The sequence below is a fragment of the Macrotis lagotis genome, chromosome 4, assembly GCF_037893015.1.
Source record: "Macrotis lagotis isolate mMagLag1 chromosome 4, bilby.v1.9.chrom.fasta, whole genome shotgun sequence".
NCBI classification, from domain to species: domain Eukaryota; kingdom Metazoa; phylum Chordata; class Mammalia; order Peramelemorphia; family Peramelidae; genus Macrotis; species Macrotis lagotis.
The window spans coordinates 46,994,337-47,016,466 of record NC_133661.1 but is presented as its reverse complement, the minus strand read 5'-3'; the positions used below and the strand labels follow the sequence as shown (position 1 = coordinate 47,016,466).

At 40.3% G+C, this 22,130-nt stretch overlaps 1 protein-coding gene across 1 annotated transcript in view; it reads left to right on the top strand.

The window, feature by feature from the left end:
* The window catches only part of NPTN (neuroplastin), a 70,487-nt gene that overhangs the window by 26,073 nt on the left and 22,284 nt on the right, over positions 1-22,130 (top strand). The window contains exons 2-4 of the mRNA XM_074232675.1: positions 7,906-8,253; positions 13,388-13,559; positions 15,658-15,752. Of these exons, the coding sequence (XP_074088776.1) occupies positions 7,906-8,253; positions 13,388-13,559; positions 15,658-15,752 (615 nt within the window). The remainder of the gene's footprint in view (positions 1-7,905; positions 8,254-13,387; positions 13,560-15,657; positions 15,753-22,130) is intronic.

Sequence of the window (22,130 nt, the reverse complement as noted above, 5' to 3'; positions counted from 1 at the left end):
TCTGGTATTTAAACTGGATGTTCTTTAATAACTTTATTTTTGAAGTCTGATATCCAGAGGAATTCTTCCTACTTTTTTTTGTGCTGCTGCAGGATGGAAGTAGTATCTGGTTTTAGATTGGAGTACTATTTTATACTTCTTAAAAAATGTTTTGTTTCCTGAGAAGTAGCTTTTTTAAATCATTTATGTTTTCTGAAAGCAAAGTTTATAAATATTGAGGATCAAACTTGATTTCCTTAGCAGAATGAGCTTTTTCACTTGGAGATTTTCAGGTAATACTCTATTAGCTTTTGTAATTCCAATAATCCTTACTATGGAAGTTCTGTGTTGAATATGAACTATATCTGAGATTCAGAAGAAAGCAAACCTCTTGAAAATGTTTGGAAACCCTGGGTCAGATTTGACTAACATATTTTTATTCCTATTACTGTAATTCCTCATATCCTAGAAAGCAGAATAGTGTTTATTCTTTTAGGAAAAAGCTGTCCAGATAGAGGGAGGATAGTTCGAGAATCCTCATTGGGATGGTTGTTAACTTGTAAAAATGTATGACTTTTTAATGGTAAATTATTTTAAAAACAATTATGTGGAAAGTATGTTTCCCTTATTTTATAAATGAGAAATAAGGGGGATAAATGAGTTGAAGTGAGTATATCTATGAAAGAATCAGATTCCCAGGATTTGTTTGTTCCTAACATTTACCACACTTTATGAGACTTGAGGAAAATTAAATCTTGAGTTTGAGAATCCTGGGTCTCTACTCATCTGCTGCTAAGAGCCTTACTGTCTGTTCAGAAGCTTCTATCAGAATTTCATTCCAGAATCTTCTGGATTTTACTATCTAAGAAAGCATCTTCCTTTAAAAGTTCTTCAACTTGTTTTTTTTTTCTTCAGACTTTTTAAATTTGTTACCTGGGATGCCCGGACTACTAGCAGTAGGTAAAATAATGTGCCCATTCTAATGTCATGTGCCATGATATAACTAATACTTGATGCCCTTTCTTCTGGACCTGGTTATTTGATTTTGCAGCATTGATAGACCTCCAGTCGGGGGTTCTCTGACTTCATCAAAGTGGTCATCAAAGAAATTACAGCACAGAGTTCTTTAAATTCTGATTTTAGAACTCTTGATGTTAGTCATAGACCATGACACTTTTTACTGAAGAAAGAACAAATCTGTAGAAATAGCAGATTTTTGTTTAAATGACACTTTTTTTAATGAACTTGATTTCAATCACTTCGTTGATCATTCATGAATAAGAATGCAACCAAGAACTTTTCTCAGAGTATTCTTATATTTTTTAAAAAAGAAAAAATATTCCCACAAGTATAATCAGCCGATATAATCTTAAGATTAAAAAATACACAGGATTTCTGAAAAAGAGTGTTTCATCAAGAGAGCTCTTCAGTTGTGTGAAGGTATTTAGAGATAGGCACTGGTGGAAAGAGCTCAGAGATCGGTCCTGCAAAAGCTGCTCCTAATTTGTCAGAAAATCTCTGGGCTCTACATATGGAAAATCTGTTTTACTGAGGGAGGTGAGTCACCTTGGTGGCAGAACTACCAGGGCTCCCAGTCAGGCAGAAACACTTGGTAGTGGTGAGGAAACCTGAGGGTCAAATAACAAAAGCTTGGTGTGCAGGTGGTGCACTTTAAAGACTTATTCCTTCCCCTTTCTTCTTATGGTCTCTCACTTTGACTCTTAAGTATCTTAACTAAGGCCTAAAACTCAAGGGTTGGCCCACCTCCTGCTACCTAGAATTTGTGTCCCAGGGGGTGACTGTCTGGAGCTTTCCTTGTAATCCTGGTCAGTTGAGGGATCAGTTAACTAGCACTATGGAACTCCCTAGATGCACCAGGCCCTGTACTTGGGACTAGGCCTACAAAAATGAACCAGTCCCTGCCCCTAGGAGATATGTGGAAGACCATGTGGACTACATACATAGAGGCAAAATCATGAAATAGTGGGTATGTGCAAGTTAGTGCATATGCAATAGGAATTTATGACATTAAAAAATAACAGATATTTCCCAAATTTTATTCCTTCCCCACCCCTGCTTCTGAAGAGCCCAGGTGACTGACTGCTCTGCCTAGACCCAGCTTTGCATCAGGTTGTGCAGTATTGGGCCAGCATCTTTCTTACCTTGTTCTGATAACCAATCTAGGTGGCAGGAGACTGGAGTTCTCCTCCGAACCCTACTGTTCACCTGGCGGTATATCCTTAGTAAAAGCATGACAGTTCTCTCAGCCCCAAGTAGGAGTTGGAGTACATAATTTCTAGTTCTGGTTGATTATAGGAAATGGAGCTAGAATGATCTAGTACAACCACCTCATGTCCATCTGATCAGAATAAATTTGTCTTCAAGGAATTGTCATTTCAAGAGGGTGGATTATTTTTTTTTATGATTTTGAACTCACTACATTTTTTTCGTGCATTGCTGTGTCTAAAAAAAGAAATCATCAGGCCAGACCTGATAATGAACTTTTCCTGGATTTAGCTAGACTGGTACAAAAAACTAATGAAGATTTGCTGGTGCTTAGAGGAATCTTTATTTGCCTCTAGTTTTTAAATCTGACCTTTTTGGGTGAAAACCCTGTAATTGCTCAGCATTTACTTTTAACTGAACCTCTGGGATCAGGGAGTTAGGAAGAGCCTAATATATAGGAAATGTAGGGCTTTCAAAAATTAAATTTTTTGTGTCAACTATACTTAAAAAAATTCAGCAAAACTAACCAGCATGTAGAAAAACACATCCATAGTCTTACATCTTTATAATGAAGAAAGGGGCATATTCTTTTTTCTTTTAGTTTTTGCAAGGCAATGGGGTTAAGTGGCTTGCCCAAGGCCACACAGCTAGGTAATTATTAAGTGTCTGAGGCTGGATTTGAACTCAGGTACTCCTGACTCCAAGGGACGGTGTTCTATCCACTGCGCCACCTAGCCGCCCCTGAAAGGAGCAAGGGGCATATTCTTGATGATTTCATTCTGCTCAGCCAGAGGAAACAAATCAAGTAAAACAGGGTCCATTTCTGTGGGACATGGGTGTTTTTGTTCTGTTTCCCAAACAGTTCCTGTTTCCCAAACAGTCTATCATTAGTATTTCTCAGTTAGTCATATTGCAGAACTCTAAAATTATAAAGATTGACAGTTCCCTGGAACAGAGACCCAACTTTTTTTTAATACAGTATCCTACTGATATACTTAAATGAGTCATAATAAATACATATATACTAATAAATGCATACACTAAATTTTCAAAATAAGCAGATTTATCACTAAAATATAGGTAGGTGGGGTGCTATGATAGAGATTCTTGAAAAGTATTCTCTGATGAATAAACTTTTAAGGGGCTTTATGTGGGGGACAGTATGGTCAGATCTTCCATAGTCTATTAGAAGACTAAATCTATCAGTGTATGCAAGCTGGGTGGGTGGAAGGGACAGGCAGGAGGGAAGACTGGTTTAGGAGACTATCTGAATTGTGCCGGTGAGAGGCAATGAGGGCCTGAGTCAGGTCGGGCACATACAATATATTGTGGAGGTAGGATCACAAGATTCAAAAACTGATGATTCAATGTAAGGGGAAAATCCAAAACTATTGAGATACTTAGCCTAAATTTGGTGGGAGCAGATATGTGCATACAAAGAGAGGCAGGTATGAACAAATACTGGATTTAGAATTTGGGAAATTTGGGAAAATCATCACTGCTGCAGATCCTGCCAAAGGACCAAAGGACCCCCCCCCCCCAGCACTGTAGTGAAACTTATTTTTCCGGCCTCTTCTGGAGCTTGACCTCTGCATCAACAAATGAAGTATTTTAGTGTAGCACTACAATTTGCCTCTGTAGAGTTGTTCATGTATTAATAGTTAATGCTGTTCAACTATACAGAATGTGTTTGTGGTATATGTGTGTACACATGTATGCTAGATGGCACAGTGGTCTTGGAGCCAGTTAAACCTGAGTTCAAATCCTGCCTTGGACATGTGTCCTGCTCTAGGACAAATCATGTAACCCTTCTCAGCCTCAGTTTGCTCTTCTGCAAAATAAGAAGAGTAATAAGAAGAGTAATCATACTCGTGTCGTAAGGATCCAATAATACCTACACAGCAATTTGCCAAACATAAAGCACTATATAAACATGGTGATGCTTGTTTGCGCTCGCACATGCGCGCGCGCGCGCGCGTGTGTGTGTGTGTGTGTGTGTGTGACCAGATTACATTTTCAGAGTGATTGGGGCACATTGAAAGAATGGGAATTGTTCAGACTCCCTAGAACCTCAGGTTAGGTGTTGTCTTGTTCAACCTTTGACTGAGCGTTGAGCCCTTTGGTCAAGTGTTGTCTAGTTTCCTCTCTTAGAGTAAAGAAGCAAGAAGCACAGCCTAAGACAATTAAGATCTGCCAGCAGGAGTAGAGACTGCCTGGGACTTGAAGAGGACAGCCTTAGAAGATGAGAGAGGAGCTTTATGTAAAGACCTCTGGTCTTGGTTAGCATCACTGGAAGGAAGTCTGCCTTCACATACCCATTCAGGGCTGCTCTGGAGTTCAGTGGGGAATTTTAGGTGTTCTTATTCCTGTAAGAGAAGTCGTGTGTGTGTGTGTGTGTGTGTGTGTGTGTGTGTGTGTGTGTGTGTGTGTGTGTTTGCTTGTGTGCCCCCTTGACTCTAATGTTCATCCTTCTACACAGCAGTTTTGTGATTATCTTGTGATTATTAATAGAGTAATGATGAAGTCAATTTGTCATACTTAGACATCCGGTTATAGTCATATTCATTTATGTCAGGGGTGGATGTAGAAATGATTTGCAAACAAAATTAACGTTTCTGAATTTGGGGAAATTTTTACAAATTCAGGCTGGGGCTTGATTCTCCCTTGCTTACCTCCCCACACTTCAGCTTTTCTAGAAGCATATGCCTTTGTAGGCATCTAAACTGAAACTGTAACACCATTCTGAAGGTGCTGATATGTCTGGAAGAAAAAGGGGATGATTTAGACCCTAAGCTTTTTATTTCTTCTGAGAGTTGATTCTTTTCAACTACTAAATTGTAACTAATTTTGGATGGGTAATGAGATGTGTTTTACTGTTAATCTTCTCTTTCTATGCTAATTGTGTGAGTATTTTAAGAAGTTTATTTCACTAACTCACTACTGCAAGGACGAGAAAGAGGTTAGGTTGTGCAATTTTTGATGAGTTTTCTAATATCAGAGAATCTTCTGGTTTATGGATTGCTTGCATAGCATTGTGGAAAGAATACAGGCTTGAGAGTGGACTTGAATCCTTTCAGTTTCTTCCATTTTATCTCTGTGACATGAGTGTTGACCTTGGGGGAATGGAGGGAACTTAAATACTCAGTGACCTTTTGTTCTCTTACAGTTCTTTTACTCTATGATTGATACTTAACTTCTAGGTCTTCGTTTCTTTATTTGTAAAAATGAGACATATTTCCTGCCTACCTGTCTAACAGGGTATGTGAAGGCACTTATTAAAACAGCATAGCTTTTGTACAAGTGACAGATTTATTTTATCTTGGCCCCAACAAGAATATCAGAAAGAAAAAAATCTTTCTCCCTTGTTCTATTACATTCAACTCCTAGGCAACAGGGTAAAGTGAAGAACCCCCTGGGTCTGGAGTCAGAGGATCTGGCTTCAAATTCTAACTCTGCCATTTGCTGTTTATATGATCATGGCCAAGTAATACCTTCTGTCTGTTTCTTAATCGGTTGGATTAGATGACCCAAGATCCCCTCCAGTTCTAAATCAGTTCCTCCACAGTCTAGGAAGGATCAGAGCCAAGTTGAATATTTGTATCTTGAATCAGCCTGCTCAGCAAAGGATATTGTAAGATTCTTTGTTATTTGTCCTTCCCCTGAATTGTTTTAGGACTTGATTGGGTTTTTCTGCATGGATTCTTTATTCAGCTATGCTTCCTTTGTCTAACACTTGTCATACTCTAGGTTCAAATTCTGCCCTGTCTTAGAAAACTGAAGTTAATACAAGTCTTCAGATAACCTTGCTAATAATTACTAAATTTTCCAGATCAAAGAACTTTCTGGACCCATTCTCATTTCCCTAAGCAGTAGTCATTACTTAAACCAACAAATTAAAAAATCATCCTCTATACCTTTCTTGTAAGTAAATCTTCTTTGTTTGCATACCTGAAATGAAAAAAAAAAACTAGTTCAAGGCAATGAATCAAATATTGGCTTACAGTGAGATTCACCTGTCCTAGCTAACACCCTGTCTTTAGATAGTGATGCCTAAATTACACTAATACTCAGATGCCATAGTGTTTGCCATCCATTGGCAAGACAGCTGAGAGGAGTCATCAAGTTGAGCAGCTTGCTCCGAGCTTCTTCTGGATCTGAGAATGATACCTGTGTGGCTCTGAGAGACTCTCTTGCAGAATTCATTTCATGAAAGCCTTGCTGAGATTGACCAGTAGAGATGATGTGGAAGAGAATCTGCATTTTGTGCGCATTGTACTTTGTGGCTTAGATTTACGGTCTGGCTTTGCTTGAAAGAAAGAAGTTCACTTTTTGTACGTTACATAGAGGGGTTTTCTTCCCCTCTAAAAGCATGTTTATATGAGGCAGTTTTTTCTAAAAGCAGATGCTGTTATACTGAAAAAGGATAAGCATTTCTTCCAGGTCCACCCTGATTTTCTGGTTGGGATAGCCCTGTTCCCTTTTTTTTTTGAAGTGCAGAGGCAGCATTTCCATTTAATGTGTACCTCTCCTGGAACAAGACCAGTTTGCCGATCTCTGTGTAAGTGCAGCTCCAGCATTCCTAGGGAGAACATGCAGCTAATCCTGGGTGGTGTCTGTCACCTTCTTGTGTGATGCTTGACTTGTTAGATAAGATGGTCTGGAGGTGTAGTAAAGAAGGAAGGAAGAAGAGAGGCTGTACTAGGTCTTTTCCTTTCCAAGGGCCTCACTTTTTTTAATTATTCATCTGTTATAGTTCTACTTCCTAACACAGTATTACTTTGATCTGAAGCCATAAGCAAATCCCTGGTGGGAAGAAAATATCCATTGGCTGGGCATGGTGACCTGAGAAATGACTTGATTCTTTGATGGTGACTAGCACAACTGAACCCTGACTTTCACCAAAAAGTTCAAATTTGCTATGGGGAATTGTTCTTATTGGTTCCAGTTAGAAAAAAACTAGGCAAGAAAATCTGGTCAAGAATTAGGGCTGGTCAAGTACGAGCCACTTTGGTATCTTTTTTTAGTCCATCAGTAAATAAACATGTATGAAGCCCCTGCTATGTGGTCCTCCCTGTGCTAAGCTTGGGGCCCCTGCATTCAAAGGAAGAGAGCCCACCCTGAGTTCAGGACAAAGCCTTGGGTCTGATGGACATCTGATATACATTGATGGCTTCCTTAGATTCCATCTCTAGACTTCCAGGAGATTCTAGAATGGGCCAAAACGGAGGCTTTCTCTGGGCCCGTTAGCCTGCACTGCTGCAGTTTCATCAGGGCGCTGCCACAAACCCAGAGCCCACAGCTCTCCCTCAGAGAGATTCTGGCTTGGCATTTAAACCTGATGCTCTCTCATCACCTCCCCAGTTGGGAAAGGTAATGGTTTGTGCTGTGAGGAGGCTCTCCCCTTCCTGCCCACGGGGCCATTTGCTGTCAAGGCTGCTTAGTGGGCTTGCTTCTGCCTGCGGATGTTGTCCAGGGCCATCCCAGCTTCCAGTCAGCCTGCCTTTGCTTCCTAAGCTGGCCAGGGTGGTTCTTCTAAAAGCTTGTATGAATTGCTGTGACTGTCTATTTTTTAAATAAATCCTTTTCTGTTCTTTGCAATTCATTTGCTTTTTTATTACTATTATTTTTGTTACTATTAACAGCTGTTGATTTTTTTTTCTGATTGGCCTGTCACTGCATTCCTGCTGCCCCTCCCTCTAGCTGGGTTTGTCAAGTCGCCCATGTCAGAAACTAAACTCACGGGGGACGCCTTTGAGCTGTACTGTGACGTGGTTGGGAGCCCCACTCCAGAGATCCAGTGGTGGTACGCAGAAGTCAACCAGCCAGAGTCTTTCAGACAGCTGTGGGACGGTGCTCGGAAGCGCCGTGTCACCGTAAACACCGCCTACGGGTCAAACGGCGTGAGTGTGCTGAGAATAACCGGCCTCACCTTGGAGGACTCTGGGACTTACGAGTGCAGGGCCAGCAACGACCCCAGGAGGAATGACTTGAGGCAAAATCCCTCCCTAACATGGATCCGAGCCCAGGCTACCATAAGCGTCCTTCAGAGTGAGTCCAGCACCCTACAGTAGTAGCACTGTAGTCCTTAGAGGTGGCCCAGTGACCCTTCTCTCCTTCCACCTCCTTCCTAGTATGACCACCTACCCTGTCTTTGTTCTTTCAAACCCACAACCCCCTCAGTTGTAGCACATGAAAACATTTGTGGTAATATTTTTTCTTTTGCCCTTCCCTTTCCCCCTTTTGTACTCTTCCCCCTATTTTCCTCAATTTATCCCTTCATGTGTCTCTTTCCTCTCTAGGAACGGAAAAAATCTATGAAAATGTCTAAAAACTCCTGTCATGTGGGGTGGGAGAAGGGAGGAGGGAATGGGGAGGTTTAAACTCCACAAAACCACACTCAAACGAGCCTAGTGTTGAAACTGTTTCTTCCCCTCCCTTTAATTTTATAGTAGGTTTCCTGCCATCCTTTTGCTGCCTTCTCCTCTAGTGCCTTTTTTCTATTTTCATTTTCCCCCTAATCTAACAATTTTTGATTTTTTTCTGATCATCTGTTTGGAGTTCTCAGAGTGGCTGCCTTCACATGTGTGGTTTTTGAGTTCCTGTGTGTTTGCCCCTCCCTTTCTGTGGCTCGCTATAATTGTATATTGTGTGACAGGGCGTTGGCAGTGGCCGCCATTGGTCTAGTGTAGTGTGATGGTGTATTTTGGTTGTCCCAAGTCGCCTGCAAGTGTGAATTTTCCCATAGTCCCAGCTCCTTTTCTTTTTCAAAAACAGTGGCATGTGTGTCTCTTGATAGCTTTCCACCACAGCAGCAAACTTCTCACTTGCTCTGTTCATTGATCTTCTGTTCTTGCCAGTAAAGAAGAGTCAGGGATGTGTACCATCTGTCCTGTTATCAGGAGCCCGGTGACTCTAGGTGACAAGGGTAGTCCTTTGGATTTTGTCTCCCTGTGACAACTTGACTTTGAGGCCTTTCCAGGACTAATTATAGGAAGGTAGCAGCCCTAAGCTCCTCTGGAGCTCTTCCTAAGAAGAACTTCCCCAAGTACCCTCTCTTCTGCTCTGGCCAGTAGAGCTGGGCAAGGCAGGTGGCTCAGGACTTTCCCCAGTGGCCATAGTAGCAGGTGAGGAAGAGCATTAGACATTTTATTTCTAGTTTGCTATCTGGAAAGCGACTTGCTAATTGCTACAGTTTTGGGAGCGGGATGGGAGGAGGAGAGGGTGAGAAACAACTGGAAAGCCAACTGGCTTTGCCATCAATAGTCTCATTTCAGGATTTTTGCAATTGATGCCCGTTTTTTTTTTCTAATAGAGTGGTATTCTGGGAATTTTTTTTAGGGCTCATCTTTAGCTTTAACTGACCGATCTCGATTTTGAATTTACTGAGTGTGCATCCACACCTTTCACATTGAAAAAGACTTAAAATGCTTCCTGGGACTTTGATATTAACAAGTAAGGGAATGAAATATAGGTCTTGATCTCTATTTCCCTAAGATGCTCTTAAGCCGCAGTCATTCTAGAAAGTGGGGATTGGAAGCTGTTCTCTGTAAAAACTTGGCCCCAAATGGAAAGGAAGTATTTGAAAGAGGGAGATCAGAGCCACTGGAGCTGGTACTATTAAATCAGAATTTTGCCTCTGGAAAATTGAAACAAAACCATGTAGACATGCATGGGGAAAATTAACCAAATGCCATAAATTTTTCAAAAAGCATTCTTTCCTATGCATGTCCCCCCCTCTTTCCTATCTTTCTCCCACCCCTGTTCCTTTGTCTTTTCCTAAGAAGCAGTTTTTATAGGTTCTTAAGGAATATCTATCTGATTAGTCTGTAAGGTTAATGTTGCCTCTAGTCTGGTAGTCTGTATCTGGTGCTTACCAGAACCAAAGTACCTTGCCTTTGCAGCTTTTTCAATGGACCTGATTCAGAGACTTAAAAAGTAGAGCCTTGGATGTCGAAAAAGGGTGTAGGGAGTGTGTGACTCCCAGGAAGCATCTCAACTCAGTTTGTGAGGACTGGCTGGGGGGACCTACACACTAGTTGCAGGTGAGAAGCTGGACTCTTCAGATTCCCTAGAAATCAGTTTCTTAATTCAGTGATCAGTTAGATCTACACTTAGCCTTCCTTGCCAACCTCTCAGGGTATGGACAGCCTGGCTGTCCCTGCTTTTAGTGTCTTATACCCAGCATACTTTGACTCCTCCAAGCTCTGTTTAGCTTTCTTAAGTTGCATTATATTTCTGACTCTTCAGTGCTCTCCAGAAAGTTTTATCTGTAGGCCATGGGGAAAGGTTGAGCTTCATCTTGACCCATTAGGGGGATGATCTACCAGTAGTACCTTCCAGAGTCCTGGAATTGTGGATACAGTAGGAATAGGTCCAGTTTGGATGAGATTAATCTTGTCTCACCAAAGTCCCAGACTGACAAAAGCAGATTATCACTTAACAACCCATGTTGCCCGAGGAAGGAGTTTCAGGGCCAGGAATTTGCTACCTGCTCCTTTAATTGACATCAGAGTCAAATAAAGGCATCCAATAGCTTCTGGGATTTCTAGGGGTCCTGGATCATAGCAATGGCTTGGACTAAGTTGTAGCTGAGGGTTCTGGTTCAGTTATAGCTGCAGCTCTAAGACCATGAAACTTGAAGGAAATCCTTAACCATAAGAAAAGAGGAAGAATAGAACACAGATTTCCCTTAGACTTGAACTGGGCCTAGCATGTGCAAAAATCAGCCACTAGAAGTGCAATACATAACTGTTGATAGTGACAATAGACACATTTTGCAGGTGTGGTAGCAGATAATCTGTCTAGGGCTGGTTTCCTCATATTTTCTTTTTGTAGTAAGTGATGGCTGTGACCTCTGCTGAGTTTTACACATACAGTACAGAATCACACCTCACACACACAAAAAAAACCCAACTCAAATTACTATCCCATTTACTTCCAACTGAGTTTGTCCTGTATTTTTAGCTCTTACTAAAAGGGGAAAAAAAGTGTTTTTTTCTTTGTCCTGCCAGCATTGTCCAAAAAGTATGGGTAGAAGTTGATAGCTTTCATTTCTTCCTTAATAGTCCCAAGAAGCAGTAGATAGTTGCATAGCCAGTGATGAAAATGGTTATATATCATCTGGCCTCCTTAGACTTAAAAATAAGAAAACTTTTGCTGACCTTGTCCTTGTAGCCCCCTTCTTCATGTTGTTGGGGGAGGGTTTGGAGCTATGCAGAGAAACTGAATTGGACAATAAAATAAAGTAAAATCTAAAGAGTTGTTTGGATTTTAATGTTACCTTTATTTATACTTTTGGTTTTTCTTTTGTGAAGTAACAGTTTAATCTTTTTATTTTTTCCTCTCTGTTTGGTCTTGATTTTCTCTTGGAAGTGTGATGCCTTTCTAATGCTTTTGCTGCCAATGTGTGTGCCTTCCGTTGCAGGTTTCACAACAGATTCTGCTCATCTTCCTGAGTTGCAGGAATTTGACTTCAGTCCAGTAAACATTGAAGACCATAAGACATCACTGTACTAATGATTGTGTTAACATGCATCTGCTTCTCTGTCATAGTGGCTGCTAGGCCTCCATTATTCGTATATAAAGACCCTGCCTGTTTGATGTTAACTGGGAGAATGACCAGTGCTGATCTGATGATAAAACTGAAGATAACTTCCCTTTTTCTGGAGTGGGAAAACCCATAGGTTGATTTATTTGTGGAGTAATTTTAAGTGTTTAATCTCATCTTTCATTGTTATCATTGAAGTTGAGTAGAATCAAAGTTGAAAATTTTACAGTAGAAAAAAGTTCTTGGACAATAGATTTCTGAAATATTTCTCTCCCTTTTCCCCAGGAAAAAAAAACAAGAGTTTTGTTCTTGATAGAGGAGGTTTCTTGTCCCTGAAATGAGGCACTGTAATGTAAAAAGATATATCAAGTTGCAGATTAGAAGTAGCTAGACAAAACAAGGTGAAGAAGAGTCCCGAACACAACCTCTGTGTGTGAGGGGTATGGAGGGGGGAAGGGATTGACAGGTATTTTACCCTCCAATAGTTGCTGACCAACAGATAATGGGTACTAAAGTCTGAGCAAAAATTAAAACAAAAAAAAAACTGATGATTGCTATTTGCTTTCAGTATACTTTCTAATTGAGACTTCTAAGAATGACTGGGTATGATTTAAAAATCTCTTTTATGTGTTTAGTCTTACACATATTTTAGATCCAATGGAAAGGGATGGCTTCATGTTTGAATCCATGGTGCCTGGAATAACAGATGAAAGTAGGCTTCAGTTTCATGGGCTTTGTAGCATGGTGGTGTTGGTGAGGAATGATTAACATGTCCAAATAGAAGAGTCTTTTACTCTGCTGTTAACTTTCTGTATGACCTTGGACAGATCATTTCCTATTTTTAAATTGAGTACTCTGAACTATAGAATCTTATTTTGAGCTCATAATCTCCTGTGATGCTACCAAAACACTTCATACTCTGCTATTAGCTTCAGTTGTCTCAAGCGGAATTTCATGTTTCATTTCTGAAAGTTTCTATGTTTTGGAAAGAAAGATTGAGAAATGGTTCCTTGAGAACATTGCTACAGGAAAATTAAGGAAACAAGATAGACTTCCATTAAGAAGTATGTGTTTGGACCCAAATAATATTTATGCTTTCTTTTTAACTTTGTCAGAGATGGTTATAAGTAGGCTCCTTTAGAAGGTATGTTCATATTTAGGGGGGAAAGTCTCCATTTATTGCCCTTGTTGATCTTTAACTGCTACAGTCACCCCATAGAAGGGATTGTTGCAAATATAAGCCATCTTGCCCCAATTGACAAAAGCTACCATGTGGAGCCTGCCTGGTCTTTGTGAATAACTGCTGAAGTCTCAGGCATTTGGTTGGGCACCTTTGTCACAAGGACATTATATCCATGATTGAGATATGACAAGTACACATGTGATAATGGGTCCTGTTCTTTCACGTGTAGGCTGGCTGGTCCTTAGACTGTTGTCTGCACTAATGGTCATCTGCTTACATACATTTTTTTCTTTCTTGACTTTCTCCAAAGTGGTGAAGTGAATTTCCTCATGTGGTCCTGTCTGCTCCCCTCCCTCTTCTCCTTGCCCTCTCTCCTGCCCCTTCTGACTCCCAGGCCAGCACTGCCAGAAGGGAAGCATTATGCCTCCTGTCACTGTGCCCTCTCATTACAGAGCCCAGGATAGTTACCAGTGAAGAAGTCATCATTCGAGAGAGCTCTACCCCTTCCTTCACGCTACAGTGTAACCTCACCTCCAGCTCCCACAGCCTCCAGTACAGCTACTGGACCAAGAATGGGGTGGAACTGACGGCCACCCGTAAGAATGCCACCAACATGGAATACAAGTGAGAAGGGCCAGAGTTTGGGGAGGGGAAGGGGCATAGGTAAGCTTTCTGTCTTCTAGGACTGGGGGCCACAGTGACTTGTGGAGAAGGTGGGAGATGAGGTTGGAGTTCTTTGTGGTTCTGTAGGGCGTTTTCCTATTTGCTACTAACTTGTTCTTGTTCTTGGAGAGTGTTTAAAATGGACAGCCATCTGGTCATGGACAGCCTGGGCAACTCAGAATGTACGTTATCATCCCCATTATCTGTCTGAGGAAGTTGTGACCCTGAGAAGCTCAGTTAATTACCCAATGTTCCATAGTGTGTGGGTGAGCCAGGAAGCCAGATCTTCTGACTTTTCCCGTTGCCCTTCCTACTGATGTGTTGTATGACCTTGAATAGGTTTCTTGACTTTAAAAGAGATGGGATTGGATCAGTTAGCATAAGTTGTTTGTGCTTGATGGGGTTTTCATCTCTCAGGGGGATATGAGTCAGTTTTACTTGGTTACCCACACAAAAACCCCTCTCTAAGGTCTTTTGATGATGGCCTCATCTCTGAATTTGGCAGTTAGCCACTGTGTGTAGTGCCTTGCCAGGATCCCTTTAGTCTGTACTAAGAATGGGGATCCTACCAAGCTCCAGCACAGGCCCTTTCCTCTAACCTTACTTCTGTGCTAAGAGCCAACATGAGCTTTGATTTTCAAATAGAGGAATGATTTTTTTTCTTTCTCAGAGAATAACCAACACCTTGGTGTCCCAAAAGGGAGAGTCACTCTAGAGCATCTTCTCACAGGAAATGTGACCACAGCTCTTCCCCAATTGGGAGTACTTGGGACTAATAAGAGTTGTATTGATGCTATATCTTTTTTTGTGAGGCCATGTTATTTTCAAATTGACTGGTTAAGGAAAAGTTTATTAGTGACAAAATAAGGAAAATTTCTATATGAGGAGAATTAGCTCTTGGTTTTTCCTCTAAGAAAATTTCTGTTGTCCTGTATGTGGATATTGTTTCTTTTGCATCCTGAACTGAATATGTGGTCTGTGTTTTTTTTAATGTTGGAAATGTACTACATTTTAGCCAATATATATTCTCATCTCTTCTCCCTTATGACTAACAGTAAACATGTGAAACAGTTCATTGGAATAGGAACTCAGTGGTTGTGTGTTTGAGGGTAGAAAGTTTACTTTGTATGAACCTAGACTACTTCATATGGGGGCTTAGCCTCATTGAACACTCTAAGAACTGAGCCAACCAGGTAGCTAATCTCAAGGTAAGGCTGTGTCATGGACCTGCAAGCTATGTCTTAAAGCCTGTGGATTCTTTCTCAGAATGTTTTTCAATGAACAAAATAAAATAGGGTTAAAAAAAGAAAAATTATTTAAAATATTTTCAAAATCTCACAGATTTTACGTTACTGGTTTAGGTTAGCAATCTAAATCTTTACAAAAGTTGTCTTCTTGTCTGAAAAGTTTCCTATCTTTGTGCCTTCTGCAAAGTTCTTCTTGATTGCCAAAGAGTACCTGACCAGGATAAGAAGCCTAGTGCCAGTGTAAGTCCAGGTTTGATCCCATGGTTGAGTACCTCTGTAGGAGGCTTTTTCTGTGACCTGCTCTCTTTTTCCCCTCTGAATTTGTATATAGCTACTTGAATGGAGCTCCTGCTTCCTTTAGTGTGGTACTCTCTCTTTGTTAGCATGAAAGAACCAGGTACCGATTTTTGCCTATTAATAAGTACTGTTAGCCTGATGAAAAGCCTAGAAACAGCAGATGGCCCCTAAAGGATGATGGCTGTGGATGGGGTTTCCTGATGAGGTTTTGTGAGAAGGGAAGATCTTTTCTGCTCAGGGGCTTAATCACCAGATGAGAGGCTCAGATGAGAGACTCAGATGAAGGGGATTAAGGGAGCAGGAGGCTTTGATCTGAGTTGTCATATTCATGAAGGCTGCAGCAGCCTGAGGACTTTAGATGAGTGAGCCATGGATCACACCTGTCCTCTAGAAAACAGGTGGACTTTCCTCTTTAAGAAGCAGGGAGCTGCTCTGATGGATTCTGCCTCTCCCCTTGTCCCGACATTGTCCAGAGCCACTTTGCCCTCTCACCTGATTTCTGTTTTTATCTGCAGAGTCAACAAACCCCGATCAGAGGATTCAGGAGAATACCACTGTGTGTTTCAGTTTTTCAGTGCCCCGAAGGCAAATGCCACCATTGAAGTGAAAGGTATGGCATGGCATGCTTTGGGGCTTAAGTGTTTAGCTACTATTGTCCTGGTCTGGTTTTCTGTTTTCTTGGTCTTAGCCTCTTTTTTTTTTTTTACCTCCTAGTTTTTCTTTATTTTTTTTTTTTTTTGCAAGGTAAGTGGGGTTAAGTAACTTGCCCAAGGTCACACAGCTAGGTGATTAAATGTCTGAGGCCGGATTTGAACTCCTGATTCCAGAGTCGGTGCTCTACCCACTGTGCCATCTAGCTACCCCTTTCCCTCCTAGTTTTACAAGGGATTTTGTTGCATATTGTGTTCAATTAGGTGATCATTTTATCTGTGAATCATGTGCAGGTAGGAAAATTGTACCTCTCTGTCCAGAATCAGGTGTCAGTTTTTTAGTGGCCACAAGTTGGATGATTTTAAGTGGTTGTTACTTCTTTAAAAAGACATTTCTGATTAAGGATGAAGTTTGGAAAAGAGAAGTTAGAATTAGAATTTAGAATTGGAAAGGATTTGGAATCCCTTCATTTTTTTGAAATTTCTTCATTTTATAGATGAAACTGACTTACCAATTTATTGACTTAGCGAAAGTCACAGAAATCAGTAGTAGAAAAGTTAGAACTCAAGACTTTCTGACACACTTTGCTGCTCTGTTCATTGGAAGCAGTGCTTGAGGTCACACTTGGTGATAATTAGCAATATTAAAAGAAGGGTATGTGGAGAATTCTTGAGTGTGGGCACTCCCTTCATGAATGCTGATTGCAGCCCTTCAAAGACTTGATGAAGAAATTCTAGGAAGTGTTTGAGGGACATGGAATTTAGCTGACTTGTCCATTCTAACATGACTAATACGTGTCAGAGTTGGTCTTCCTAATCCAAGTCTGATTCACTCTATGATAATTCCTCCCATCAACCCTATGAAGTCAGTAAGATGAATATTATCCCCATTTTACAGATGAAGAATGGTTGCTTACAGAAGCTGCTAGTTAGATAAAAATCACTTAGCTAGTTAGAAAAAAAACAGGTCCAAGATTTTAGCCTTGGTGGCCACCATCAGCACTAATAAACAGCAGACCTACTTCTTGAGCTGGAAACTAAGAGAGTATCCATTCACTGGGGAGTATTATAGAATCCTGTTGAGCTATAAGAAATGAAAATAAGATCTGCTTGAGAGAATCCAGGGAAGACTTGTCTCTTGTGATGCAGATTTGTGAATGAGTAGAACCAAGGACCACAGTTTAGTACAATGACAACAAAGAGCTCTGAGGAGTGCAGTGATCAACCATGGTTCTAGAGGACTAGTGATGGGCTGCCCCGCTGCTGACAGGATGGGGGGAGGGGATGACTTTAGATTGTAGAAGAAGGCCTGCATTATTGCTAATGCTTAATCTGGTCACTGCTTTTGATTCTCTGAGCATACTGATTACAAAGGTTTTCTTTTTTTTTTAATTGGCGAGATGGAAATTTTTTTAAAAGGAAAAAAATAACCCTTTTCCCCAAACCCTCCAAAAATCTGTAGACACAATGTTGCTACCTCTTTAAGATGAGGTCCTTCAGTAATTCATCTATGTATCTTCAGAAGCACTTAGTATAGTGTCTTATTTATGAACTCAAGTAATTGTTGACTTTATACATAGCAGTGTTGCAGGATTTCTTAGTCAGCAATGCATTAGATTAGAGATGACTGCTGGAGTTCTTTCCAACTCAGATTTTTATTTTTTAAAATTAAGTTTTTGTTCACCTTTTAACATTGTCTAAATTTTCCCCTGTATACAAAGAGTCATATCCCATAACAATTTTTTTTAAGAAAAAGAGGGAAAAGAAAAAAATCAGAAAAACCAGTTATTGTTTTAAAAAGAAAAATCGGTGTGGCCAGCATTCATGGATCCCTGACCTCTACAGAGAAGCAGAGGGATGGATGTGTCTTTTCACATTTCCAAATCAACAAGATTAGTAATTCTTAGTGATTTTTTAATTGTTTTTTGAATCTCTTTTGAATTTTTCCCCCTATTTTGCTTCCCTCCCCCCACACCCCACAGAAGGCAGTCTGATAGTCTTTACATTGTTGCTGTGGTCTACATTGATCAAAATTGAATGTGTTGAGAGAGAAATCATATCCCTAAGGAAAAGATAAAATATGAGATAGAAAAATTACATAATAAGATAACTTATTTTTAAATTAAAGGGTCTTTGTTTTAACTCCACAATTCTCTTTTTTAAAATTATTTTTATTAAAGATATTGAGTTTTACAATTTTCCCCCCAATCTTACTTCCCTCCTCCCACCCCCTCCACAATTCTTTCTTTGTATACAAATGGTTCTCCATCACAGATACCCTAAAGTTGAGCCTAATTGTTGCACTGATGAAATGAGCAGGTCCATTAAGTTTTATCATTACCCCCATGATGTTGTTGGGGTGTTCAATGTTTTGGTTCTGCTCATCTCACTCAGCATCAGTTCATGCAAATCTTCCAGGTTTCTCTGAATTCCCATGCTGTTGTTTCTAATAGAATAATAATGTTTCATAATGTACACATACCACAGTTTATTAAGCCATTCTCCAATTGATGGACATTAACTCAATTTTCAATTCTTTGCCACCACAAACAGGGCTGCTATGAATATTTTTGTAAAAGTGATATTTTTACCCTTTATCATGATCTCTTCAGGATATGATTGCTCTCCAGAAAGGTTGGATGAGTCTACAGCTCCACCAACAATGTATTTCCCACATTCCTTCCAACATTAATCATTGTCCTTTCTGGTCATATTGGCCAGTCAAAATCCGTAATTAAAAAAAAAACTTTGGGCGGCTAGGTAGCACAGTGGATAAAGAATGGGCCCTGGAGTCAGGAGTACCTGGGTTCAAATCTGGTCTCAGACACTTAATAATTACCTAGCTGTGTGGCCTTGGGCAAGCCACTTAACCCCATTTGCCTTGAAACAACCTAAAAAAAGAAAAAAAAAACCTTGATAACATTGACTCCTGACCTCGGTAAAGGAGTAAGGGGAGATGTGACCAGTTTTGCAGCATTCATTTTTGACTTGTCTTGTGGCTGTTTTTATTAATATTGTTGAAGTTCTTGTGTTATCTTTTTTTTTTTGGTTCTGTTTAATTCATGTTGCAATATTTCCTCAGAGTCTGTTAGAAGGAACCACAGAATCTGCTTATTCCAACCTGTTCCTGCAGAGGAATCTTAAGTCAGTCAAGAAACATTATTAATTTACTATATTTTATACATATATAAACCATATTTATATTTAAATATATGTGTATGTAATTTATACAAATAAAAATTTAAATTACTATATAGATTAGCACTGCCAATCACTTTGCTAGTGTTGAGCATACAAAGAAAGGGAAACCTATGGTCCTTTCTCTCAAAGAGCTCTCATTTTAATAGAAGAGACAATCTGCAAATAACTAGGAAAGAACCAGGACTGGGGGAGAGGCCAACATCAGATGGTTATATTTGAGCTGAATCTTAAAGGAAGCCAGAAAAGCTTAGAATGTAGGGATGAGAAGGAAGAATATTAGTTAAGATGGCCTGCTCATATAAAGGCACAGAGGATCATATTTGAGAAATAGCAAATAGATCAGGAAGACTGGAAAGGTAGAATGGTTATGAAGGGCTTTAAAATACCATACATAGGATTTTATATTTGATTCTTGAAATAATAGAGAGCTTTTGTAGTTCAGAGGTTGACAGGGTCAGACCTGTGACTTTGGCAGAAGAGAGAAAGGTGGACTGGACTGAGATGAGAATTGATTCAAGAGACAATGAGCAGGCTCTTGTGGTCATCTTGCCAAGGGTGGCATCAGGCTGTGTGAGTGAAGTCCTGTGTATGGGAGCTTTTGGAAAGGTAGAAAAGAAAAATTTTGGAAACAGCTTGTCCAGTGGGGTGGGTGAGAATGAGCTCAGTGTGATGCTGAGGACAGGACCCTACAGTCTGGTAGTGCCTTCAACAGGGATTTTGGGGAGTACTGCAAGGGGAAGCCAGCAAGCTCTGTTCTTGATGAAAAATTGATTCAAGATGTCCACAAATGCAGTTGGGGAGAGAGAGAGACAAAGAACAGAGAAATCTGATCTGAGAGGATCATTGAGCTCATGGTTGCTGATGAGATCACTGGGTGAATGAGACAAAGCTTCCAGGTTTTTCCAACACGGATAAAGAACTAACAAAGGAGATTCAAAGCATGCTAAGAGACAGATAAGAAGAGGCACAGGAGAGAGCATGGTCATGAAAACCATGAGGAACAAATATCCAGGAGGAGTGGTCAGATGCTAGTCCATTCCAGCCCTTTGAACATTTATGAACTACTTTCCATGGCCAGACACTGTGCCAAGTGCTGTGAGTATAGTTTATAGAAATACAGTCTCTTCCCTCAAGAAACTTAGAGTCTAAATGGGGAGACACTCAAAAGCAAGAGGAAGGACTGGGGAGAAAAGAAGATAGCCAGCATTGGGCATGTTGTTCTATGGAGTTGAAACCGGGCAGAGTAGCAAATGCAAAGTGGAAAATGATTGAGGAAAAGCCAGTAGATTTGACAATTAGAAATCACTGATGACTTTGGAGAAAGCATTTTCAGTTGTGGCAGGAAGTCAGAATCCAAATTCTAGAGGGTTTAAAAGTGAGGGAGAGGCTAGGGAATAGGGACACCTAGTGTCAGTTGTCTTCTCAAGGATTTTAACAGTAGCAGGATGAATAGGATGGTTTTTGATTTGTTTTTTCATTGGGAATGACATCAAGTATGTTTGTAGAAAGAGGGAAAGATCCTGTAGATGGAGATTGAAGATTAATGAAAGAGGGGGGCAGTCTGCTAGAGAAGATGGGTTGCTTTGGCAGAAGGGAGATTTATTTCTTCATGTGAAATGAATAAAAAAGGAGTTCACAGAGGAAGGCATGAGAGATGAGAAGGGCAGAAGTGGGAAGCTCTTTTTTTTCTTTATGTTTTTGCAAGGCAAATGGGGTTAAGTGGCTTGCCCAAGGCCACACAGCTAGGTAATTATTAAGTGTCTGAGGCCGTATTTGAACCCAGGTACTCCTGACTTCAGGGCCGGTGCTCTATCCAGTGCACCACCTAGCCGCCCACAGTGGGAAACTCTTGTCACAAAGTCTCAATTTATCAGTGAAGCATTAGGTGAAGTCCTTAATTAGAAATGTGGGGAGAGGGGAAGGGAGTATTGTGGAGGATTAAGAAGATATGAAAAGGTTCAGAAGAGCCTCTGGGGTGAAAGGAGAGAATGAAAGAACTGCCTTGCTATATTGAGGGTCCATTTGAAATTAGACAGCTTAAATTTGTAATGGACTTAGTAAGCATAGTTGGGTGATTTTTCTCTACTCTATTCAGCAGCACATGAATAACATTTAAAATCCCTTAAAAATAGTCATCCAATCTGCTTGAAGACCTCCAGTGAAAGAAGCTATTCTACTTTTGGCTAGCTTCAGTTTTTAGGAAGTTTTTCCTTATACAAGCCTAAAAATGCTTTGTAGTTTGCTCTTTGCCCTTAAAAAAAAAAAGTTGTATTTTTTAACATTGACCAGTTCCTAATCTCTAATTCAACCATATTAAAAATTAAAAAATTAACATAAAGACTGACAGATAAGTAAATCTGCAAGTGTCTTCTCCATTCCATATCCATAGCACCCATCTATAATTTATACTTTTTTATTCCTAGTTTTATCATTTGAAGCCAAGCTAAGAAGTTTTAATAATCCCTCTTCTATGATATTTACCTTCAAATGTTGAATAATAGCTGGCATTCTTTTTCTTCTCAGGACTTAGGCATTCTAAAACCTTTCCTATAACTCTTATGGTTTGGTCTCCAGGCTCCTAATTAGTATTTTCCACTTTCCCTGTCAAGGTCCACATGTCAAAGTCCCTTCTAAACTTCTCATGATGGAATCTGATCAGCACAGAAGAAAACAGTAATCACTGTGATGAGTTTCTCCAGTTGGACTTTCTTCTTGCAATCTAAAGATATCTCTTGAGAGGCCAATGCCATAGAGCAGAGAGAAAGAGAGAGACAGCCTGGGAAGCAGGGAGGCTGAAATTTAAGGTCCTCTGATAGTGCTCATTGTGTTCCCATGGGTGCTCCTGGCAGCTCACTAAGCTGGGGTGTTGCTAATAGTGAGGAAGTTTTCTCATTCCAGTGAGATCACTTGTCTGGTCTATAAAGAAGACTACATTTCCTTTTTTGGCTTCCATCTGAAATTGTCAGCTCTTCTCATTAGGTGAGGCTGCCTCCTGAAACTCCATTCATTTATCTTGTACCTTAGTAGCCCTTCTCCTGAGAGAACCTCCTACTTAGTCCCAGCTGGCCACCATTACCACCATCTTCATTGTACTTAATGTTCCAGAAGATGGGGCATCCCTGAAATCTGAATGATAT